Source organism: Pseudopodoces humilis, chromosome 1 (assembly GCF_049639895.1).
Source record: "Pseudopodoces humilis isolate 2021_Gansu_Grassland_sample_001 chromosome 1, ASM4963989v1, whole genome shotgun sequence".
In the NCBI taxonomy this organism is placed as follows: Eukaryota; Metazoa; Chordata; class Aves; order Passeriformes; family Paridae; genus Pseudopodoces; species Pseudopodoces humilis.
The window spans coordinates 31,813,288-31,839,908 of NC_142200.1; the positions used below are offsets into that span (position 1 = coordinate 31,813,288).

Genomic DNA, 26,621 nt, shown 5'->3' on the forward strand with positions numbered 1-26,621 from the left:
GTTCATTAGCTTTATTGCTTTAGAGTTGATAATTTTTTGTCATCAGTTCAGTGTAAGTGGTATAAGCAGACTGATGGTTTTGTGCAATTGTATATCAGGTTTTCTTTTCTGTCATTAGGGAAGTGCAGAAAGAAACTGAAACACTGAACACTTCATCAGCTGGGATTTGCTTCTTGTTGTATTGTTTCCAACAACACAATTTTTAATTTAGACTGAATAGGGAAGTAAACAAAGTCAGTTTACTGTTTGTAAGACTATTATTAATATCCAAGCTAATATTTACAGTCCTGACACAATCCATGTAATAAAGTTTCTACTAACATTATAAACATTAAAACAGACCCAATGTAAATATTTAAATCACAGAGATCCTCATCCAGCTTCAATAGGGTATATAGAGGTGACAGATGCAGACAGTATTTCAAGTCTGATAGGCAGCTTCTGACAGAGGCAAGGCATGACATAGGTCTGATGGAGGAGTCCTAGAGCCCATTTTTCCATCATCTGATAACTCAGTTATTATGACCCAGTTGAAAGACATGCAGGATTTTCAGACTTTCAGCTTGTATATCTGAAACGCTTTTAGACACAAACATCTTACAAATCTCTCTAACATGTTCTTATTTTTTCAGCAGCTCTCACTTGTATTTTCATTTTTCACCACAAGACATTCTCTGCTGGAGTGACCAATTATCTTGGCTTAGTTTCAACAATATTTTTTTAGGGAAAAAATTATCTTTCAAAGGGTTTATGACCTTCACTAAACAGAATGAGTCACACTAACAGATGTGGTAGTGCCTGTAACCAGATGTAAACATACTGGTGTCTTGTGACTTCCTGTGCAACACAACTGACTGGCATATGGCTGTCACCCTATTTGTTGCTCTGTTTAAATAATGCAATCACTATGGCCACTCCAAACACACGCCTGGAAGTTCAATGCAGGAGGCAAAGCTGAGAAGTAAAGTATTTCAGAGTGTCTAAGACAGTTACAAAGCTGATTTTAATGGAGTATTTATGATGCCTTGAGCAGCCTGGTCTATTGGAAGGTGTCCCTGCCCATGGCAGGGGAGTTGGAACTAGATGATCTTTAAGGCCCCTTCCAATCCAAACCATTCTACCATTTACTCATGCGAGGATCCATGAAACGTACTAATAGGAAATAAAGTAAATACCATAAAAGTCTGGATTGCTGGGCTACTTATAAAAACTGATAAGTATATACAAATCAGTTCATTCATTGCCAAAGAGGAAGAGACAGTGCAGAAGCAGTAGGGGCCAAGAATTCTCCTTTTCTTCCCCTTGACCTGCCTCCCTCTCCTTCTAGCCTTCTGCCAGTCTCACTCTCCCCTGGAATCTCAGCCCTTCCTCCCTCTCTTTCTTTTCTTCTGTCTTCCCTGATATAAGGTCTGGACTTTCTCTTCTCATTTTATAAATATCTAGTATTATACATATAACCTGAGGTGCTCTGTGTACTTATGAATAACAGAAATTTAACACTCTACTAATTTTCTGTAATTTGCATGTCATTCCATGGAGTTTCTGATAAAATTAGAGATTTTACAGTTATATCAGTACCTAAAAATCCAGTGTCATTTCAGTGAAAATGACTATTAGGATGCTCTGTTAACAGGATCTACTATTTTCCAGCAACTAAAGAGTGACCATTGGCAGAACCTGAAGTTTTAATACATAATTACTAAATAATTACTTAATACACGTTTTTACCTTTAAAAATCCTCCCATAAAATCTGCAGGTTTTGATGACAGAAAATATAATAGCTAATAATATTTGAAATAGTTAATTAACCTCCTTCTTGGTCCTGAGACAAAGTATAACTGAAGCTTTTCTGAAAGTCTGTTTTCACATCATATTTCATACAGATTATGTATGAAAATGTATGTAAACATACATTTTGACATATATGTTTCTTACATGAAACTAAGCAAATTTGGAAAGAAGACAAGTAAACTATGCTGATTGCTGCCTTTAATTCCTGAATAAAAATACAGAATCTCTCTGAGGGTAAATATAATATACTCAGGGAAACCATACAAGCTGATTAGATATAAAAGGAAAAGAAATTCATAACAGCTTTTTTAGCAATGAATGTAGACTTTTAGAAAAAAAACCTAACTCTTTGTCAAGTACTAATAGCTACAGAATTGAAGAATGAGTCCTAGTTGCTTTAATCTCTTTAGTTTTAAAATCAAAGATACAGTTTTCATTTTCATTGAGGGCATGCTTTTATGTTTTTCTGGGTTGGTGAAACTGCAAAAGTACAGTGGACATGTTTTTATGTACCCAGTATTTGAGAATCCTGTGCTAGGAAAGGAGTGGCTCGATGCCATCCTGCTTTCCCAGGGCAGTTGCAGAGCGTGCTAATGTTCTTGGTGCTGAATCAGTTACTCAAACACTGGAACAGCCATTGTATTACTGGAACAATTTTGATGTTCTAATAAATGCCAGAAATCACACTCAAGAAGAAACTAAGGATTTTGAATTTTTATTAAAAGATATCTTCTGGTTTGGCAATAACTGATGGGGTGCTTCATAATGATCTGTATTGAAGGAGTTCTGTAAAAATGTTAGAATTCTTTAGAATACATACTTATGCCTTAAATACACTGGATGACATATTTCACACTGTCATCCCATTGAATTCACTTGCATTCATAGTTATTGGAATTTTCCCTAAGTAAAAATAAATATCTATCCAATAAGCAAGGGTGTAACACACTGTTTGCAATGTGACATAAACTATTACAGTTTAATTAAATGAAGTGATAATTAAATTCTATATTAAAAACCCCCTGTATTTTCATGTAAGTCGCATATTCATTGAGAAGATAGCAGTTCAAAAAATAAGCTTGAACTTAATATGGGTTTTATCTTCATATACATTCTACGTAATTTTAGTAATAATTATCTTGCTTCTTGCTTTGAAATCCAGTGCAGTATCTCCAATCCAGACAGCAGAAATTAAATCATTGGAAGAGGAAAAGATTGAAAATATATGAGCAAATTAGCTAGGGTGTATTAAACTGGATGCATTTAGACATTATTTCTGATTAAAATCTAATTGTGAACCTTCCAAATTGTTTCACCTTTTAAAGTGCTGAGTACCTGATGTACTTTGTCACTGAGCATGACCTGTGTTTTCTCATCTTCAGTTTAATTAATCTCATTAAAGCAAAACTTGCCTTCAAGAAAGAAAAAATTTGAATAGGATTTTCATACTTTCTTAAATCCTCTCTGCTCTCCCTTCCTCACAGCACCACCATATGAAGATACCCTCCTAGCTCCCTTTATCCTATTCACTTTTTTTAACGTTTATAAAGTGAATCTATGAATCTCAGCTCTGTACTCAGTAGATGGCATATGTAAGATCTTTCCTTTGACTTTACCACTGTTAATCTGCTTTTGATGCTGTAATAGTATCTGATAGTTTTGTCTGATACGGTGTACTTTGCTGTGTTTTTCTGCTTTTCTCTGTATACATTATCACTAGCTGACACATGACTCATGGAGCACTGCTGGTTCCATATCAACCTCTCCCTTAACTTGTGTCACTTCTGAGACAAGAAAGTAAACTTTTCACGGGTACTCTTCCTAATCCTTTAGTGTCAGTTTTAAAAACTGAATTCTTAAAAGCAGGTGAAAGCTATTAAAGCACCTAAAACCATTCATTTGAGCAGGGCTTATTTGTAAAGTAGCACTTATTGGCTTTTAAATTTGAAAGAATGTTTTTGATATTCATATGACAAAGTAATTAAAACATGTTGCAGTATTTATTTCTACATTTATGCAGCCTAGGTACTCCTCTAGCTGATAGTTGTATCCTGGATGTTTTCCTTCATCATGTTATATTGTCTCTTCCTTGCTTTTTGCTTCAGAGTGGTATCTAGGAATTAGGGGCTTAAATATCCTTGAAGTCCCAGTGGTTCTCAGCCCTCACACTTGATTTGTAAATCCCTGCTTCCAGAGGTATATTAGAACAACTGACCATCAATTTGACCATCAGGAAAAGAGAGAGGGAGACTAGGGAGACACCTTTGAAACACTCCTAGTCTGAGTAGTCAAAAGCATGGCTACACTCTCAGGACAACAGAAATGGTGCAATGAGTTCATTAGTCCCATTAAATGTTCGGAAATTGTCCTAATGTTCACTTGGAATTGTTGAACGTGCTGCTACTTGCATAGCTGCCTGTTTTAAAACTCACAGGAGATAAACCCTGCCAATAACCTGCCAATTTGGAAACTGTAGGAACAAACAGGAGCAGGTCTCAAGAGGCTATTGGAATTTTTGGAAAGAAAATGAATGGTTTGCTGAGTCGGACAAAATCATGGTTGTAAAGGGCTATATTATCCTTTTCCAAGTAAATCAGAATATAGAGAGAGAACGATGGTAGGAATGATAGCTTTAAACAGAAGATGGTGTTGACCAAGAGGAAATTGTCATCCCTAAATCATGAATAAACTTAATTTGGGAATTACAGAAACATCCCCAACTATGAAAGCAGTATGATATTAAAGAAAAATAGAGGCAAGAAACTTAACAGGTTTCAAGGTGAAAACTGTTCCCCTGGTGAATGATATGGTGGGAATAATTGGGCTGTCAGATGACTGAATTTAGTGAAAATCCCTTTTTAAAATATTATTAACTTTGAAGTTTGCTCCAAGAAAATTTCATGGTGACATGACTTTTTTATTTTGAGAAAATTAGGTTTTCTAGCTGACAACCCACAAAATTCCAGCCATGTCCACATTAATAAAATAATGCACTGTAATATCTAGTTGTCTGCTGTAACAACAGCCCATAAACACAAAACATTTCATGCTTCAAGCACTGTACAGCAGCACTGGAAAACAACTCAAACTGCACTAGTAAGTTCACAAAGTCTGTCAAGACTATTCTTTCTTGGTTCCATGTTTTTAAAGATAATCATGTGGTGCTGTAAATCTTCAACTGGCACTTAAGACTACTTTTATGTTCATATTTACTTTCTGTTTACTGAGATAGAGACTTCATCTCCAAAGAGACAGATAAATAGAATTACATAGTGATGCTAGACATCTTTTTCAGGGAGAAGTGTCCACGTTGCTTGACTGTTGAAAAGTTAGGAAGCTTCATCTCTCTCCTCAAGTCACTAAGCAATCTGGTCAAAGCCAGTACTAGCATGACTGAGCGACAATGCTTGGTGGGTTTCAGCAGGCTGGGAAAAGATGAGCTGCAGAATGAAAAGCCCCAGTCATCCTTTCCCAATATCAATTTAAAAGACTTTTCTAAATTTCTTCATCTAAAAATAAATTTAAATAAATCTTTTTTTAAATTTAGAATAAGTATTTTATTCGAAAGGTTTTGTTACCGTCCAGCTTCTATGTTATCGAAATTATAGAAAAGCTTGAAAATGTCACTCTCTGAACCACAAGTCAATCCCTTCTTTGAGAATCAGCAAGGCTTAAGGATTCTGAAAGAATATGAAATTGCACAGAACTTAAATTTGTGATAGAGCTTGAAGTAGATGAGCTATTTTCCCCAGACTGCGCAATTATGTATTCTAGCATATGTGATAAGACAATGTAATTGATAGGTGGTAGTACAAGGAAATTTTGTTCTTTATCAAAATGCTGACCACTGTAACTATTCCAGCTTCAGGGAACTGTGTAATCTTGTTTTCAGTCTAATGCAGATGGGGCCAAGGAGTCTTCTGAGAATTAGTTCAAATGAACTGAGCAATAATGTGGCACTTTAAAAATAAAGTGCAGAAGACAAAGTAAGATTTATATTTCAATGAGAAAGCATATGCAATTCTTACACTGTTCCATATTACATTAAGAATCGATCACAGTCCGCTACTTTTATATGGTAATTCTAATTTTTGAAACATTTATTAGTAAAGTGAATTTCATAAGTTGGCAGTTTTCCTCTTCAGTGATGTTTAGATTTTCCATTAAAGGCAATTAGTTCACTGCAAATAGGTAAACAAGTACCCTCCTGTGACTACCTGACAAACTGAAACTAAGATATTACATTAGAAAAAAAGTTCTTGTATGGAAGGTGCATTTACAGCCAGAATTGAAATGGGGTTGGATTAGAGGTATTAAAAAAGAGAGCTTCACGGATCCCTTGACGAGTACCGATGCTCCTCCCACACTGAGCAATGCATACCTACCTCTTTTAAATAAGCATCTCCTCACACAAAGTGAGCCACCAGATGACACAACTGGTGGCTTCACCTGCCACAAGAACTAACTGATATAAACATCAGATAAGGATTCAAACAGTCATAACTCTGTGTTCTTTATATATGTGTTGCTTCAGAGAGAAACCATCTGCAAACTTCTTGAATGGTAAGTGTAATATAGTTTTTGCTCAAATTCTGTCACTCAAATTTTTGTTGGGCCTATTTTTCTTTTGCTTTTAGGGAGTTTTTTCTGTTAAAAACAACGTAGATTTTTTTGAATTTGTATTGAAATATAAATTTGGCATAATTTCAGCTAATTGGAAAAATGTATATACATATTTTAGCTGATTTTTATAAAATCTACATTTTACAATCAGGAAAATGCAAGGAATATACAAATTATATTACATCCTTTTATGTTCAGCATGGACTTTACATTTCTTTTTATTTGTAAAAGTTTTTAACAATCTCTTTTTCTTTTTGGCCATGAGACATAGTTTATTGTCCCCAGTATATTCATATGAAAAAATACGTTGTAAGTATTTCACCTACCATAGTGGTAGATATTAACTGTATTTCCAGGTGATGCTTGTAAAAAATGAAATATTTAATTAAATATGCTTTAAATAGAATAAAATTGACTACTACTGATGAGAGTCTGCTCATAGTTTCAAATCTAATAAATATGAAATATTGAATATATTTCAAGCAAATACCCATATCTACTCCATCTAACAAGCCTACATAACTTAATCTTAGGCAGTAAGACACAATCTCTGACTGATTTTGACTTAGGTACCATCCTTCAGTTAGGACAGGAATGGCCAGGGTTTGTGGAATTCGAGACGATTCTTTAAGACTTCAACAAGTCTTAAAGAAGAGATAAAATACTCAGTACTGTACTTATAGTAGTTTCATTATTTTTGCCTATTTCTTCTTTCCTGAATTATATTTGTTTGAACTGACTCATTTAAATCAAGACTACATATTTTCAAATTTTTTTAAGTTCAGGTATGTGAGCATAATTTTAAAATTTAACCATTTTCAATATAATGTTTTCTTTCATTATAAAATAATAGATATTTATGTATAGCTTATTTGCACTAGACAATGTACCTTTTTAATAAAGTTAATTTTTGAGAAGTCTTTTTTTCTAACCTGATAGAAATATAGTTTAATATACCAAAATTTATCCTTAATGATTTCAGCGCAATTGCACGGGCAATTAATTGAGGGGAAATAAAAGTGGTACAGAAAACTTGCAAAACACATTATTAAATTTGAAAAAATGAAGACCTGAGGTATAATCTGACAATGGAAATAGAAATTACATTCTAGTTTGAAGAAAATAAATATATACATATATTTTGTTGCAGTTATAGCAGTCTGAGCTGATCCATGGAAAGCATTTACTGAAGAGTTCCAGTGTTGCTGGTTTCTGTAAAATAGATTAAAATCATTATTCCCAGTTACTTAAACAAGAGGGTCAGGTTAACCACTGGAAAGTTAGGCTCCATATCTCTCTTTAGATACCAGAAACCATGGAAGTGCTTTCAGAAAACGTGTGTCCCTAAGAAAGTCAGAGAGTTAAGTGAATCCTCTTCGTTTATAAAAGAGAAACTACAGTCAACAGAAGTTAAGAAGAAGACAGAAATTGAATGGATAATATGTACAGAAAGAAAGTAATGTCAGGGGAAGAGAAGAAAGAGGATTAAGCAGACTTTAAATAAAAAGAGAGAAGCCAAAGGAGAATAGAAAAGAGAGATAGCAGGAAGGCAACAGAAATGGTCATAAAAATGAGTTTGAAATGCCAACACGATATTGGAGATCATGTGTGCTGTTGCTTTAATAATGCTTCTTTTCCATGTTTGAGGTTGTCACTCTTCATTTTCCATATTTGCAAACTGGTGGCAGTGGAAATGTCCATTATCCAACACCAGTTCCCAACAACTATAAGCATAAAAAGGTTTGAGTGCACTGGTTTAGCAGTGAAATGTACACCGCACTCTGAGGAAATATATGACAAAATGGGGGAGTTCCAAGCCAGTGAGCTTAAAATGTATGGCATGTTTTCATTAGAAAATGTATGCTTGGAGAAGTTTGACAGAATGATAAATAATGCAGTTTATATAACTGTGATAAGAAGTTATTCCTACTTATCTTGTCCTTCTGCTACTGCATATGGTAAAGACAAGTACATCCCAATGCAGAGCTATGAATTACTAGGACACATTTTGGCAGGTTTTTCTTCATACAGTCATTTTTAAGAACTCCCACCTTTAAAGACATTTATCAATAACAGCTCAATATCAGTAACCACCAAAGACTTTATCTTTAGAAGATCAAATGTAATCTAAGGCTCTTTTCAGAGACAAAGAGAGAGAGTAGAAGTTGTATGATTAAGATGTCTTTGTAGAGGACAGATTTGGCTGGATAGAATGTTTACAGGAGAAAAGGATTTCCAAAAGGACAAACTAATGAATGAAGACGCCATTACAATGAGGATGCTCTCTTCCTTGACAGGCAGGAAATATACTAAGGAGGAAAGTTCTCTGTATGCATATTAGGACAGCAGTGGTGATGTAGATCACACAGCTACCATGTAGCACTAAGAAATGTTTCTGAGTGTATTACTGGTCATCAAGAAAGTGTTTGAATTAGATTGCAGGTGAGATTTGAGCTTCCGAAATGTAGGACTGTCTTGCCCCAAACAAACTCTTGTCAAACTCTTACATGTATGAATATCCTGAGGCACCTGCGTCTGATCTAGTTGAAGAGTTCTGCTCATTGCAGAAGGGTTGGACTAGATGTCTTTAAAAGTCTCTTCCAACACGAACAAATATTTAGTTCTAAATATTTTATTATCAAGATTCCCCTTTTTTTTTTCAGATATGGTACAACTGAAGGTATGTCTTCACAATCTCCAAAACCAAAATAAGTTCAGTCAAAATAAGCAGTGTAAAACATATATTCCATGCCTCAGTCTCATTGGACTGAGCAATCAGAAAGTTTCTGAAGCCTGATAATTCAGCTTTTCCCAAATTTCATGGTTAGGGTATACCCAGGATGTAGTTCCCCATTCCACAGATGGTTTCTGGGTCTGGTCAGTTGTAACTAAATATAAAAACACAAAACCAGTGCTGAAGGCAGGAACAAGAGAATTTTCTGGTGTGGTGGAGAATCAAACATCAGCACTGTGACCGAGACAGCCTCTGTCTGTAAATTGGCACTGTTCCAATCATAAGGGGAGAGAGCATCACTACCAGAAAGCAAGCTGCCATTTGGTGACCATGATTGTTTTTATTATGAAGTAGAGAGAATGTTTCAATCTCTATAGTTTGAGGGAGGCATATGATGCCTGCCATGTAAGAGGCCCTTCACTTGTTTAAAAGGTAGTTTGCATCTAGTGAACCATCTCCTGATGGCTCAGCTCCCAGCTTCACAGGGATTACTGTCTGAAATGGGTACCTAAGTCACCCCTCAACTATACACACTACACTCTGCCAACCCCCCCAGGGACAAAGGCTTATATACGCTTTTGCTACCATAACCCTAAACTTCTAGACCCAGCATAATGTTTTTGTCTAGGAGCTAATTTGAAGCCAATAGTTGCTTCAATTAATGGGGTGGGCTGCACTGGATACCTTAGGAAGTATCCTTACAAGAATGTTCTCATGGAGAGACATCTGCCTATTACAATAGATATTAACCATAAAATTGATTTATACTTCCTTTCAGATCATAGATTTACTCTGCAGGCATTTACCTAAATTTCTTCTAGTCCAAAACAGTAAGAGTAGGACTCAAAATCTGTAAGATAGTATTTCATATCATATTTTATCATTAGAGAAAAAAAGACTCTGGAGTGTAATAAATTATTGTAAAGAATTATTGTTTTCCATATAGTTTTTTTTTTCTTTTCTTTTTTTACAGTTAGGCATATAACAAACCTGTCAATAACTTAAATCATTCTGCTGAGCATAGCAGCATATTCCTTACTACAGCAAAATCTTAAGAACAAAGAATGCAATGAAAAATCCATTAGACACAAGTGCAAATTGTTATCAAATTGACCTTGTTTGTTTGATAATGACTAGCATTTTTTTCTCCATGGTAGGTACGTTTCTGAAAATTAGTAGGAGACTGCATTCTTGCTTGTTTAGGCAGTAACTCAGATTAACTTCTGAATGTTCATAATCAATATCTAAAGTAGCATCATGACTTCATTTGGCTTACTGAATTAAGCTGATTTACAAAATCCTAATGATCATTTTACACATCACAATTTATACAATACTGATGCCAAATAAATAATTTCCAAAGCAAAAAAAAAAAACCATACAGTACCTTCTTTTCATCACTGCCACTTGCTTGAATTTATGGCTCCTGGGTCTGAAAAATTAACAAAATTGCAGTACTGTGTTACTCAGGCTCCAATATTCTAATGGTACATATTTACTGTATACACAATTTAATTATTAAACAATCATATTTTTAATGAAATGCTGTGGTATGGTTACCCTTAGTGAATTTTGCTTGTACTAATGGATCCACTTCTTCCATTAGCAAGATCATGTTTGAACTAAAATGGTATAAATGTATTTTAATCCACTCTAGGGAAAAGCTGTACAAAAGGTTACTCTTCAACTACTTCTGTGAATTAGTTCCTTATGTCAAATTATTATGCAGAAATAAAAGCTGTGGTCAGCCCACTTAAAATTCCATTTGAATCCTACTGGGATTGGAAAACCTTTGTACTATTTTTCATACTCTGAACATTCTTCTGAATATTTACTAGAAGACCAAAATGTGGCAGTAATTTTAAAAGAAGGGGTTCAGATTCAAGAAAATCAGTAAAGCTATGGTTGGTTGAGGTTCATGACTTCTACTGCTTCACAGCATTTCTTTGGCTGCAATTTAGGGGATTTTAAGAAGAAATGGTTGATAGTTTTACTAATTCTTACTGATATTTCAGAGACATTTCTATTTCCAGATAAGGATTATGACAGAAAAAGGGTTTTATTTTCTTTATGCAATACCCAGATGTTGAGTTTAATTTCTCAGAAAGAGGAATATGAGCAACAGAAAAGTCAGGGCCAGACAGGGAATTCAAAGGGATCTAACCACAGGAAGGTGAACATTCTCACCAACTGGGGCTGCTCCTAATCAAGGCACACTGAAAATGATGGGAAATACAGATATTTCCTCCAGTGTCTTAATCCCAGGTCACGTAATTAGAATCTCTGCAGGCACTAATAGCTAGCTTTCTTGAGTATAGCTTTTTTGCAATAGTATAAATATTCCTCTTCCTTTTGGTCACAATTAATGATGCTGTAGCAACAAAAACATACCCTAATGCACTGCTGTTGAACATTTGCAATCCCTGTGGCTACAGCAGTATGTGAGGCGACAAAAGTTTCTGTCTCATTTTTTAATGTTGCCTGATAATTGACAGGAATGAGGGTTTATACCACAAGCACTTAAACCCACCCATTTAGTCTTAGAACTATTTAGCTTTATGGTCTTAAGACTACTTAGTTAAGGATTTGTAATTTCAGCAATTTACAACAAACAGCCCTGGAGTTACAGGCTCAAAATAACAGGATCAAAATAACAAACATAGCGTTTATGGAAAGAAGTCTGGTGTAATGCACGCCAGCGAAACTCTCTGAAGGAATCAGCAAGCAAAAAAGGTACAAATGATGCCAGAGATAAGTGGATTTGGGAAAGTTTTTCAAAAAAGTCCCTCCTTGTAGTCTTAATGAAACTAAGCTGTCATAGCACAGGCAGGAAGGATTTTTCTGAATCTGGTTAAGCATTCAAAAATATGGAGTAGGAATACAACTTTGTAAAGCACAGAGGTTCCTTGGGACCCCTTAAAGTCAGTGATGGTATAAAGGTGTAGAAAACATTCTGGTCCAAACACCTGGAAGGCACTACTGAATTTTCAGAATGACCAAAAATACAGATGAGCATGGCAGATCCCAAAAGATTGGTGATACAGTAATGGAATGTCAGATGAAATCCAGTATTGATAAATTCTAGGTGAGTACCCATAAGAAACATAACCCTAACTAGCTTAATATGAGTGTATATCTGAATGCTATTTATAGATACTATCAACAATTAGAAAAGGGATTGTTGTGGAGGAAATTTCTATTAGCTCACTGGCTTTCAAAAAAGCCCAAATATATTTGTGAACATTTATGAAGAAAAAAAAAAAAAATCAAACTAACATTGAATACTATTGCTTGAATATACCTTGACCATATAAGCCTTCCCATTCCACTTCTACAGGAACATGGAAAATATTCAGAGTAGCAGGATGTGGCTATTCAGAGCAAAAAAGTGGCATCTGGAAGAAGGAAAACCACATGTACAAGGCCCCATCAATGAGCAAAGTGCTGAAAGAACTTTTTGAAATAATGAGCACTAACAGGGATAAAAAAAATAATTGGGAAGAACACTCCATTTTTCAAAATAAAAACACTAGGGACCACTGAGTGAAGCCAGTGGTAAAAGAAAACATTTTTTTTCACAAATACGTAATGACATTATGGCACTCAGTGCCACAGGATGTTGTGGCACAGGCAGTATAAAAATAATTTTAAAAGGAAATGAGCAAAATAATGTAGAATTGCTTGTTGACAGCTATTAAACAGGCTATATGGGGTGTGACACTTGGTTCTGGCAGTCCTTAAGCTGCCGCTTGCCATAAACCATGAAAATACAGGCAAAAAAATCACCTCCTGTGGCTCCTACTGCATTTCCTAATCCTCTGCCCCTTCCACCACCTGGCCTTTGGCAGGACCACTCATCTCACGTTAAGTATTGGTTGCACAAGTTACACATGTTTCCGTACAGACCGACTCAGTTACAGGCTCTTTAGGATTAACCCTTTGAAGCATCTCATGTTACTTCTTTCTGTACTCCTCCTACAGCTTTCCTAACTGTCTGGTCAAACCAATTCTACAAAAAAAAAAAAAAAATAAAATAAAATTTTAAATAAGTAAATATTATGGCTACGCAGAGTAGCTAACAGTAGACTATTCGAGCCGCCTTTTCAGGGTTGGGAGGGTCGGTAGCGCCAGTTTAGGCGATGGCTCCTGACGGGCACAGGCGTTCCGCTCCCGCGGAGCCCGCCCGGAGCTGCCCGCCCGCGGTGGGAGCCGCCGCCCGGCCTGATGCCCGCCCCGGCGGGATCGCCCCCTCCTGCTTTCCCTGCTTTCCCTGCCTTCCCCACTTTCCCCGCCTCCCCCGCCGCCGCCGGGCCCCGGCCGTCACTCGCTGTGTCGCCTCGCAGGTCGCCGGAGCGGACGGGGCGGGCGCTGCTCGGAGCCGGGCGGGCGGGCGGCATGAAGCGCTCTCTGCTGCGGCTCTGCCGGGCGCGGGAGAAGGCGGCCGCGGCCAGCGCCTACCAGGGCGTCGTGTGCGAGGCGGATGCCGCCTCCGTCGCCTCGCAGGATGTCTTCAAGGTGCGTGCGAGGGGCGGCGGGCCCGGGAGGGGAGAGAGGGGTGAAGACGGAGGGTGAAGTGGGTGAGGGCGCGGAGGGTCTCTGGAGGCAGCTGAGCGGGCTCGGCAGGGCTGATGTCCACTCCTCCAGGAGACCCTGCGCGCTCGCTCAGCGGGCCCGGGAGGGAGGATCGGTGTGGGATGGGAGCCGGCTGGGAGCTGCCCTGGCCGTGGGTGTGAAGGCACAGGACGCTGTGGGGCCCAGGGTGAGCGGCAAGGTTGGGGAGCAGGCGAAGGAGGATGTGTGGGGCAGGCTGCTGACACCTTCCCCCTGGGCAAGAGAGACCCCCTCGTAGAGGGAAGCAGAGGTCATGATGGAAATTAGTAGATCATCTTAGCAAAAATGACACGAAAGAGAAGTTTAGAAGCACTGGAACTGTTGCAGAAAGGAAGGGAACCATCTGTGGAACCTACAAAAGTGATTTTGCAGCCAGGAAGGACATAATATCTTCCCATTTTTAATAGAGAATAGGATGAGAAGTCGTGTATTTGTATTGCCACTAGGGAGACCTAGACCAAACTTTAGTGAAGTCTTTTTTAAGCATAATTAAACAAAGGAAGAGTTTGCTTACAGGATGGAGGATAACTTTGGATAACTTGGATAACTTTGGAGATTTTCAACAGCAGGCTAAACAAAAAATTTGACAAAGTTTGTAAATGGCTTTAAATACCTCCTGAGGCCATTTCAATACACACATGTTTTCAGTATGCTAGCTGTAGACTTGAGCAACACCTCTTCAGCACAATATGGTTTGTCACTCTGATGGGTGATCTGTCACTACAGAGCTGTTCAGGCACAGGTCAAAGGAGCTGCTGCTGTTTAAAACAGCTTGCTTTGCTGTTTTTAACTAACCTAAGGACTGAAAACACTTAACTGACTTCTTCCTTATTTTGTTAGTGAAACACTGCAGTATTGGCTGATAAATCTTTTGTCGATAGAAATTATCATCATGCCACATTTTGTCTTATACTGAGCAATAAATCTAGTGTTAAAAGTGGAAAAATGTGGTCTAGATCAATAGAAATAATAAAGGTAGAATGTTAGAAGGAACATAAAATATTTGGCTCTCTAATGAGCTTTTCTTAGATTTTGATATGTTTAAACTGTATAGATACTGTGTGTGTGATTGAGCTGTTATTTTTGTGACAGTTGATTAATCTTAAATATCCTTTCCACAGTTATATCACATGTTTTCAATTAGCTTTTTCTGACTGCACTTTTGAAGCAGATAGCAGCCCTGTATTTGGCCTTATGAATGTTTAAACATTAGGTCTTATAAATGTTGAAACATGTTTGTAACATTATTGACATGAGTAACCTCACTGAGGTCGGTGGGATCGTTAAGCTGAATGAAGCTAATGCTCAAGCACATGAATGGGCTGCCCTGTAATGTGTATTTGCTTAAGGACAGCAAAAATTTTTGAGTCTTTGTGACTCAGGGGATCCTGGAGAGCAGAGTTTTCCTTTTCTTCTGCAGGTGTGAAGGGAGCAGTGACTTTAGGGAATAACCTTCTTTTATTCTTTACTTGCTTACACACCATTTTAAGGTTTGCATTACTTTAGATAAGCATTTTTCTCCTTTTTTGCCACCCAGTGTAGTTGTAGTTGTAGTTTCTTTTTTATTCTCTCTTAATTTTTAGTATCTGTTTCTTAAATTCCTGCCCATTCTACTGCAATCATGTTACTCTATCACTTTTCTTTACATAGAAATATGAGGTTTGAATAACTTTAACAAAAATATTTGGAGATTATAATAAACCAACAATCAACAGTTTCCATAGTGGGCTTTGTTTGTAAAGCATAGTACCTGGAATGTATCAAGCTGTCAGTGGGCTCACTGGGAAGATACTGAGCTGTTTCAGGCTGAAATAATAGCCTGATGTTCTAAACATGCTGCTGCAATTAAAAAATGTATTGGTTTCTCTGACACAAAGAACATCACAGAAGCCCAATGGCTGAACTTGAAAGCCAAGGACACATTATCAGTCTCTGTGAAAATGTCTAAAAAAAGGATTTTATCAAGATTATTAATTTACCTCTCTGTTGAATTAATTTTACATGGCCACTGCAAGAAAGAGTATAAAAACATAAGTGATGGATTAGCTTGTTTGAGATTTTCCATGCTGAAGGGATGATCTTGATCTCTCTACAGAAGGCAAAACAGTGTATCCAAGATAATTTCAGTTTTGTTAATTTTGCACTGTTTCTCATCTGGATCTAATATTGGAGTCAGTTAAACCAATAACCAATCCGAGTTTTGCTGTTGGCTCAATCGAATCAGGATTTGTGAACTTCTGCATGAGCCCAAACAACTGGGCGGGAGCTACTGAGTGGTAGCATGCCCACAAAATCACATTATAGCATTTCTAACTTCCTGCCTTTTAGGAGAATGAGAAAATGAGAATGATTTTACCCAAAACAGGTTATTTCAGATGGAAGTGCCTGCAGGCTACGGAGCTTCATTAAGAAGAATCGTTCTGGGCTTACCAAAGTGGATGAATTAAATGCCACCCCACTGCATCATGCTGCAGAAGGAGGACAAATAGAGCTAATGCAGTTGATCATTGATGATTCTTCCTGTGAAGGTAACATGCATTTTATGGACTACTTTATTTAGCACAACAAAAAAGTTCGATAACCAAGATGTCCATTACACAACTGAAATAGGACTGATTCAACTGTGTTATCTCCAATTATAGGTTCAAATATAATTCAAACTGTCTGCCACAGTTTGCATTGTCTCAGGTGTGGTTTGGATCGCACTTGCTATGTAGGACTGTTTTTTCTCTAATGCAGTGAATCAATATGTTTTATTTTGTTTGACACCCAGATATATCAGATGTGAAAAAGAAAGCAACAGTGATTGAGCAGAGGACTTTCTGTCTTCCTTATTCACGTTATGTGTCTCTTATATAATAAGCATTGTGAACTACTTCGGACTCCACTGATAGACTGTATGCTACTGACTACAATGTATACTACAGGCTACAATGGCCTGAAAAGTTTGGTTTTCTCACCTATTGATGGCCAATCTAATTTTAGATTATTTTGGCTGAAATACATATTTTTTTATTTTTAGTCTGTCATTTTTGTCCTAATTTTTTAGGATATTGGTTGAAGTTTATCTTCAGTTTTCAAGCTCAAAATATATGTGTAGAACAGACCATTTTTATAACTGGTGTGAATTGATTTACTTTTGTGTTCTAAAGTGAAACAGAGTAGATCTGGTCTTTAATTTTCTTACAGTTTGTAAGCACTTATTTGTTACCTCTTATTTCAGTTATTCACACTCATTTATTCTGTGCAGCCTCTAAAGAAATAGCTGCAGAGCCAAATAAAATAGGAAAAAGTAGAATAAAAGAGAGGGGGAAATCAAGTAACTCCTGGGTGAGGGAAAACATGTATTATAATGGGCAAGAAATAGATGGGCATTTCACCACTCCCATTCCACTCACCAATACTGTGTATTCAGCACATTATTTAATCAATTGAACACAATGCCTGCATCATCTCATGACATCTTTCCCTTTCCTTTTCCAAGGAAATGCAGTAGCACAGACCTAAACCTGACACTGAAGATACCTTTTTTTTTTTTTTTTTACTGCAATCAGAACATGTGATGGTTTTGCTTTGTTTTATGTTAAGTTTTGTTTCATTTTCTCTCCTTTGACCTAGTATTAAATGTGATGGATTCTTCTGGAAATACCCCACTGCACTGGGCCACAAAGAAAAACCAGGTTGAAAGTGTTCGTTTGCTTCTCAGCAGAGGAGCCAATCCAAACATTCTCAACTCCAATATGATGGCACCTTTGCATATGGCTGTTCAGTCCCTGCACAATGAAATTGTGAAGGTAAGTCTAAAGTCCGCATAAATATACGCGCTTGATAAGTAGCTCAGGCAGCAGCCGTGTGCAGAGCACCAAGGCCTTGTTGATATGTGCCATATCTCCTATGTTTCCTTCAGCAAACAGGATGTGTAACGTGATGCCTATAGAAATGTTGGTGTCCTCTTAGCACTTCCAGTAAAAAGTAACTTATTGGTTTGTAGAAACACTGATGTTTGTGCTTATGTTTCACAGAAAATGCTTTTCAATTTTCCAGACACAAGGAACTTCCTTTAAAAGTGTTCTTTTCAAAATGGAAACTTCATGTGTATTTTGAATTATAATGTTCTGTTTATCTGTTTATTTTTTTTTTTACAATTTTACAGGGTGTCCTTGAAGTATTAGCATTCTTGAAGCTAGTGTATTTTAAAAATAAAAAACTAGTTTAAAACTAGTCAGAAGGTACAGTTCTTAGAACCAATATCCTAATAATTGAATGGTAGCAGAACTAAATCTGCAATTAAAAACCACAAAAATATATTGTGAAGAAATTACTAAGGTGTCCATGTTGAACCTTGGAAAACATGAAAAACGTGATTGCTTTTAGATTTTAAGCAGCATAACTTTTTAACCATTTGTCTAAATGCAATGAGAATGTTTTCACTTCATATGCAGCATAGGGTTAGAATTTTAAAATTTTTAAAGCTCTTTAATTTTTTAGATGAATATAACCTTAAAATTGGAACAGTTCCTTTTCTCTTTAAATTTGTCTCCTTTTCTAGTTCATCCATGCAAAAGAAAGAAACCTGTATTCAAGGCTAAAAGTTCTTTAGAAGTGTTTCAGAGTTCTCAAATCTTTTACAAAATCTTCATTTATTATGAATTAAAAACAGTGAAATCTGGAATTAATGAGGTTTTTAAAATGGGCTTTTTATAAGTTTCTGTGCTTGGATTCTTGACTAAATCTGTGCGCTCATTTTATTCTCCACTCTGTTGGTTATTCAGTCTAATTCTCCCTTGGGTTTTATTGCCAAATTACCTGAGAGTGATTAAATGTATCAGTTCCTCTAGTGCAGAAAAAATAAATAACTGAAATTACTGAAAGACAGTTAAATAAATATGTAGCTAGGGGAATAAATAATCCAGTATGGTCATTATAATTTCCAGATCCTTTGCTTCTCAAGAAGTGCTGGAAGCAGTTATAGAGATAATTGATGATACTCATAGTTCAGTGTCAGCTGTTTACACAGAGACTGGAGCAGGATTTCAGGACTGCAAGGTCCCAAGTTTTCAAGAACCATCTCCCCTCATTTTACTGTTCAGCTGAGCAGATTCCTAATTGAGCAGATTCCAGAACATTGCCACTTGACAGGGAATTTTCTGTTGAAAACTTCAGTTAAAAATCTTTATCTGCAATTTCTACAGAAAATCCTTTCACCCATTATTGAGAAATTGTTAAATAAGACTTGAAAGTACTTTTCAGCTACGTGCAGAATTTAACTTAGTTACCTGTCTGCCTGCTGGAAAGAATTGTGTTTCATATCTGTTCACATCTGTGTTTTTCACCAGCATATTTTGTCTTTCTCCTGTATCTTTTCCCTCATCTGCCAATGCATTGTGGGCTTTTGGTATGCAAAGCTAGTAAATTGCAAGGGTGCTATGGGTTGTAAACAACAGAAATAATGGAATAAGTTTTTGTTGTTGTGTTTGGCTTATGATTTCTTAATGAATGTTTTCTTAAACATTTAGATTTTAGTCCAACATAGCAGTACAGATGTTAACTTGGAAGGTGAAGCAGGGAACACACCTATCATTGTAGCATGTTACAAGGACAATCCTGAAGCACTGACACTCCTGGTAGGTATAATTATCAATTATCAATTATCCATCATCTTTTGAGGTGATTCTCTCTACCTTGGTGCTGTGTTATGTTCAGTGCAGGAAGGTTAATCATGGACCCATTGTTCAACTGGTTTTGCATGGGTTACTAAGAAACTTTAATCTTTCGGGAGGGTATATTATATCTTTAGCTATCTGAGTGGGCAGCTTAAGGAAAAAAATGGATTTTAGAGGTCATAAGAACGCAGAATAAAGCACGTGCATTGTATGGCTGTAACATGCAAAAGATAGTTGTACATAAACTTCCTAATACATATGCAACATTTTAAAAATATGACACAGCTACCCAGGAGGCTATATCTGTAATAGTATATTCATTTATCAGATTTTTCTGTACATCATTAAGCTGTATCGTGACATTATTTTCCAGATTGAAAATGGAGGAAAAATATGTAAACCAAACAAAACAGGATGTATGCCTATCCATGCAGCGGCATTTTCAGGTGCAAAAACATGTCTGGAAATTCTTTTGAAAAAAGGTAAATGTTCTTAAGCAGTGAGTACCAATTTGCTGCTTTAGTTCTCAAGTAACTGTGAAAACAAGCAATTATAACTGCATTTGAACTTACAAAAGTTATTTTAGTTATTTCTATGGGTGATTTATGCTGACAACTTTTGTATGATTGCAGCAGCAAACTAAATGCTTTCCTAAATGTATATTCATCCATTATTAAATGATAGATGTGACAGGTTCATATTTTGAGAAGCAAGAATATTTTTGCACATTTAATATGCTTGTTTTGAAACAATTTATATCTTCTGTTATCTCGTTCTCACTTAAAAAAAAAAATTCCATTTATTTTCATTTTTCAGGTGAAGAACTGGGTCACTCTGCTAAAACCCACATCAATTTTACCAATAATGGGAAGTGCAGTCCACTTCATTTGGCAGTTCAGAGTGGCGACCTCGAAATGATTAAAATGTGCATTGAATTTGGAGCCCAGATTGATCTAAAACAGGTAAAACTCAGATTGGAGTGAAATGTGTTTTTGATAAAGCCTAGGTATCTCTAAATCTCTGAGTGGCATGAAAAAAAGATGAGCAGGTAATGATTGTTCATTTTCTTTACACAAGTTATATAGGGTCATCCCTTCCCAGACGTGGGATCTTCAGTCTGACCCTTTCTGATCATTCTTGTCTGTCCTCAGCCTTGCCTTGGCCTTTACAGTGTCTTCTTTGAATGCAAACACAAATTTGTGATACTACTGCTGCTTCCAAGGTGTAGTACTGCTGCTGTAAGGGTCTGTGCCCAGATGCATTAATGAATAAACGTTTTTAAAAATATCTATCACTAATCAAAATGTTTGCAAGGATGAAATCAACTCGCGAGAGCAAAACTAAATACAGTTTTGCCTTCTTTTACTGGTTGATTCTTTGAACACACAGCTTTTGAATGAGGTGATTTATGCTGCTGATTTTGTGATGAGTAAAACTGTTTTGAGAATGCTAATGGCATTGTGAAAAAGCCCATTTCAATGCGTTCACCAAAATTGTCCTGCTCTGAAAATGAGAAAGTCAAAACCCTCAGGCATATGTCAAAGCTGGTTGGTCCCATCTAGCTAAACAAAATCCCATTTTGGCAAAACTCTTCTATTCTTCTGTATATTGGTTAATTATTTTATGAGTATATTTTATAATAGTTTTATAGCCTAACATCCATATACCGGACAATGTTATTTTTTACCTGCAGAAAAGTTGATTTAAGAATCACTTCTAAGGAGGATTCCATTTTAGGAAGTAAATGACATTTTAAAATAATGCATTTTCTGCATGATATAGGCCCATTTGTTTGCTTATTGATTTGTATTGGCCTAGATAGGGTTTTCTGTAGCTTTCATTTGTTTCATCTCCTGTATTAAAGGGTGCTGCATCTGTGTGGTTTTTAATTAAACTATGAAAGGTTGTTAAGAGTATAATTATCTCAAATCTTAGGGACTTCGTGTAGACTGATGGGCTGGTTCACTAGTATGTTTAATAGATTGGAAGTTATGTTTCTGAGGTTTAAATATTTGTATTTTGTCTTGTTTCCCCATTTGTAGAACGAAAAATGCACAGCACTTCATTTTGCTGCCACTCAAGGAGCAACAGAGATTGTAAAGCTAATGATGTCATCCTATGCTGGTGAGGAATCCATTATTGATGCTGTAGATGGGAATAAGGAAACATTGCTTCACAGGTAGGAAGCTGCTGTGCCAGATTTCACTATAAATTGTGAGCCATGATATACTTAGTTATTTCTTGCGTTTGGAACTTTGTGGTATGGGAGATGGTTGTAATGCAGTCTGAAAGAGTGAAAATTTGACAGAATGTTAAAAATCTTGGTGCTGATACCAAAATGGAAACAGTTCCAGTTACCTTGGAAACATGCCGAGGAATGGTCACTAGCAGTTTGCATTGAAAATTTTCTCCAGTAAAGTTGTAGGGGAACAGGTTTATGGAATTATTAACATCTGACAATGTTGAAGAAATGTCTTCATATCACTTGAGGTTCTCCAGAAAATGAGTGAAAAATAATATAAACTTATGTTAAAAGAATAAGTTATTCTATAAGTTACAATTTTTTTAACTTAGTTTAAAATAATATTTTCTTTTTATTTTCAGAAAACCCTTATATCTGATCAGGTTAAAGGAAATGTTCGTACACTTCCCTGTGACTTCAAAGTTGCAGATGGTGTTAGTGTATGTAACAATTCTCAAGACTTACAGTCTTTCACACTCCATTTGAAACCAGAGCACTAGACTGTGTTTTGGGAAACTGTGGAGAAGTTTCCCAAATCTTTTGTAGCAGAATGGTACTTAATTAAACGTGCTGGCTCCCAACTCTATGGAATATAATCTGTTTCTCCATTAATACATTTTTTGCAAGAAAAATATGTTTCTCTGCATTTAACTGACATTTGTCATTATTTGACAGTGTTATTCTACAAGAAGTTTTACAGTATTAAATAATTAGTAGAAGCAATGGAGATGATTGTTCTTTGGACACAGTATAAAGTGGAACAATTCAAAGATAATTGAAGACATTAAAAGAGTTTGTTGTAAAATTAGGATAATGTTTGGGTACACTTGGAAATGTTACCATGGAAGAACATGACTGAAGACAAAGTGATGACAGAATGCCAAAGCAAATTGTGCAGACACATGTACTACTTAATAGATAACTGGCTGCCTTATCTGTGATAATTACTGTCCTTAAAAAAGGCTTGGTAAAAAGGACAACACTATTTTAGTCCCTGTGTCTGTGAAACAGTAAAAATTATATTACCAAGAATCATTGGGAAGGCAGAAAATCACCCAAATTTCTCGGAACAGAGAATGTAGGAACATTAACTGGTTGAGAAACAAAGCAGCAGTGAATGCAGTGATGCTTTTGCATTCCTACTGTCATGCTTCCATCTAGATATTTCATAAAATGACTTCCCTTTCTCTTTAGTCACCTTGGAATTTATTTTAGCATTTGTGAAGCATTCAGTATTAATGTGTGGCTGGAAAGGTCTACTATAGATAAAGGAGGCATCTCTACATATTTGAAACCATGACTTGAGTTTTAAAATATGTCTTTTGAGCAATCGGTTCTAACTATAGTACACCCAATGTTTTATTGTCTCTTATAATGCTAAGGCAACTGTTATCATTTGAGATACAGTACAACCTTGGAACTGTCCCATGTTGCTTATTGAGTCAAAATATTTCACAGAGGTCTGGCTTGTGAAAACATTTTGCCTGTGTGTATTTATTGTGTTATACTTTCATGCTTTGGCCAGTTTTTTCATAATACATAATCTAGCGCCTTATTGTAGAGTAAAACCCGAGAAAATTCCAAGTGTACAAAGAGCTTTAAAATATTTTTGGTAAATGACAACTTTTTATCAGTATACTTAACTAATGCTACTGACTATGCTCCAAATGCCCAGTTTCCACCAATTAGTTTGTTCATATTTTTTCAAGTAGACTTGCTTGCCAGAGTCAGTATACACACTTAGACATTAAAATTTTAACCTCACACTGGTAATATTGCACAAGATACAGCCAAATTATTTTTGAATAGTGAAATGAATTTGATGCTCCTGTCATGCTTGGAAAAAACTGCATATGAAATTTATGGAATTCTGTATTGACCTTGTGTGGCACACCGAATGATCTAACATATGAAATACTGATTCTCCTAAAAAGCTGTGGTAAAATGCCTGTTTACCTACCAATGAGGTCTTTGTTTCCTGCAGTGAGTTTTGACTGTAATGACTGAACTTAGTTTATTAAGATTTTTCTTTTTATTAAGATGAGTTATGTAATAAGGGTATATTTTAAAGTTATTTTAATTTTTTTTTATTTGAAAATATTAGAAAATTAAGAAGAATGCTATTCTTTGTCTTGAAACTTCTTTGTCCTTTCTGATATTACTGTGTTTTTGTATTTTTTCCCTACAGAACAGCATTGTTTGATCATTATGAACTGGCGGAGTATTTGATTTCAATGGTAAATATTTAATCAGGCAACATGTTTAGAGAGATTATTTCTATCTATTGTTGCAGGTCTGCATAGAGAAATTCATAAAGTAGAATGTGTTCTCAGGTATAGGCTATTTAGATAGGTAGATATATGCATTTCAGAATGTATATTTGAGAGTTACAGTACAACAGTAGTTGTTGATCCATAATACCATCCTACAGTTACGGAGGATGAAATCTTACATTTTTATTTCCATTTTACTTACTCAGAAAAGTTTAATAAACATCTTTAACTAAATATAGTGAAGTGGCCTGGTCATCCTACACTCTCCTGACATTAAATATTAAAAAAAGGCTAAACATGCATTGAATTTCATCTTATTTTTTTCAAGAAATAAATAACTTCTTTGAAGAATGTACATATGATTACTATGGGGTCACATAGCCATATTTCAAATTTTTTGCATGATCTAGAAATATCTTTTATTTTGTGTGGTTTAGCTGTATTTCTTCAGTGAATAATTATGAAGAGCAAAGAGAAGAAATGTAATCAGGGATGCTACTGGCTATGCTCCCAATGTCCATTTGTGCCAATTAAACTAAGGCTGATAGAATCATTTTGTGCCCCACTCGACTGAGGACATTTTCAGAAATCATCAGATTTTTTTTTTATATATGTGTTTTGGGTTTTTTACTTCATTTCACGGCAATTATGCTTGAAGAATTCTCTTCTACATACAGTTTTGCTTTTCTCAGAAAGTCTGTTATAGGATTAGATTTAGTTAGAACTATATGTTGGTCTTACTTTTGATTCAAATATGAAATGGTGAGGTTTGACTACTTAAACTTGTCCAACAAAACCGACTGTCAACAGAGCTAATTACGTGAGAAATACAGGTAAAAGTTTTGCATGTGGAGGCCTGTCTGTACAAAACATTATATCATAAAAATATCTAACATTGCATTTGCTAAGAACAAACTCATTCCTTGAGTGCCATTTCACTAGTTTGGCCTCTTCCACAGAAGATTTTGCTGAGGGTTTCTTTGGCTTTCCATATAAAGTGTGCCAGTTTTGATGCTTTAGGAATGTTTTAGTTTGCCCTGTCTGGGAATGGATCAAAATGTGTCAGTTGGAGTTAGTGGAGTGTTGGATGTACAACCTGTGCTGCCTCCTCCCTTGGGCTCCTGGCAAGATCACGGAGCTCTGCCTCTGCTGTGGTGTACACGAGGGTGAAAAAGAAAAGGTGCAGCAGCAGTGTTACTGCCTGAAAGGACTAGCAAATTCCAGTTCATAAAGGCTTTCCAGTTTTCATAAAGAACAACATCTACTTATTTTCTGTATTAAATATTCACATTTTATTCAAGATAAATAAGCAGTAATTTTTCACATTTTCTTCCCATTTTTTTGGCTTTTCCCCCTTTGGCTTCTTTTGTCTTCTCTAAAAAGAAAATTAAATATTAAATTGGTGTAAATAATAATTGATACTTACAAAATTGGCATGCTTGTTTTTATATTAATATCTGTTTAATTCATTTATGTTAATGCATTCGGGGCAACAGAAATGGAAAATTAAGTGGAGTTCAGAAACGATTTTACAAATTCTTAATTCAGCTGTATCGTAAATGAGGTAAATATATGTGGCAATATATAAGTTACTTCTTACTTGTGATAAGTAATTATGAACACTGCCAAATTAATTTTACTGAAAGCTGAACAATTATGTTAGCTGATGGGAATGTGATTAAATATTACATATGGAACTGGAAATTGCTGCCCTGTATTCATTGAAATAAATGAGACACTTGGATAAAAAAAGTCTGTTTCTTGATGAAAAAAAAAAAAAAATTAAGATGTTGTCTGACCTTGTAGAAAGGTAAATGGGGAAATTTGAATTACTCCCAAATATTTAATGAACATACGTTGGAAACTTCCTGTTCTCTGTGGTAAAGTAATCATTGCACATTTGTTACCTGCTTCTTATTACTACATTACAGGTGTTACCGTCCTAGAAAGTAAATATTGCTCAGGATTGTGATTAATTTTCTCTCCAATTGAGACTGGACCCAAATATGATTCAAGTTAATGGAAAAACAGCCATTGATTTTTTTTTTTTTTAATCTCATTTGGATATGAGCTGAAATAAAATAGATTTTTTTTTTGTGTACTTTGCTCAGCTCATCAAGTTTGACTTGCAACTCAGTATCTAGAAAAAATGATGTGTAAACCATAAAATATTTTCATTGGTTCATTTGCATATATCTTTCTGCTCCCTTGGTGGGATTTTTTTAGATAAATATATTTATGCTTATAGTGGTGCTTTTTTGATGTGGCTATAACGATACTGTGACTATAGTGACTGTACCATCCTGGCAATTTGTGTCAGTGCAAAAGTAGACAAAACAGAGTAAAATATGCCCCCTGTTGATACAGCTGCTTTGGCATCAAAATGGACTTGGTTCAAATGCTGAAGGATAGAAAACTAATGTAGATTGAGCTATGCAGATTGAACTAAACTAATTTCTGGCTGCATTACTTCTTGAATCGTGTTCATATAGTGTAGAGGCTTAGAAAGTTCTAATTCTGGTAATTGTTTGATAGGTAAGACCACATCATTCGAAGGGCTACAATTTTCACATTTTTCCTTAGTGTCAGTCCTGGTATTTTCAATTTAGAATTTTGTATTGAGAATTTAAATAGATGGAAATGTTCTCTAATAAAAGATCATAAGCTGTAAGTTCAGTATACC

At 35.9% G+C, this 26,621-nt stretch overlaps 1 protein-coding gene across 1 annotated transcript in view; it reads left to right on the top strand.

Moving 5' to 3' along the window:
- Positions 1-13,544: 13,544 nt before the first annotated feature.
- TRPA1 (transient receptor potential cation channel subfamily A member 1) overlaps positions 13,545-26,621 on the top strand; it is a 30,366-nt gene continuing 17,289 nt past the window's right edge. The window contains exons 1-8 of the mRNA XM_005517097.2: positions 13,545-13,664; positions 16,126-16,288; positions 17,379-17,554; positions 19,277-19,384; positions 19,797-19,905; positions 20,240-20,385; positions 21,466-21,602; positions 23,854-23,902. Of these exons, the coding sequence (XP_005517154.1) occupies positions 13,545-13,664; positions 16,126-16,288; positions 17,379-17,554; positions 19,277-19,384; positions 19,797-19,905; positions 20,240-20,385; positions 21,466-21,602; positions 23,854-23,902 (1,008 nt within the window). The remainder of the gene's footprint in view (positions 13,665-16,125; positions 16,289-17,378; positions 17,555-19,276; positions 19,385-19,796; positions 19,906-20,239; positions 20,386-21,465; positions 21,603-23,853; positions 23,903-26,621) is intronic.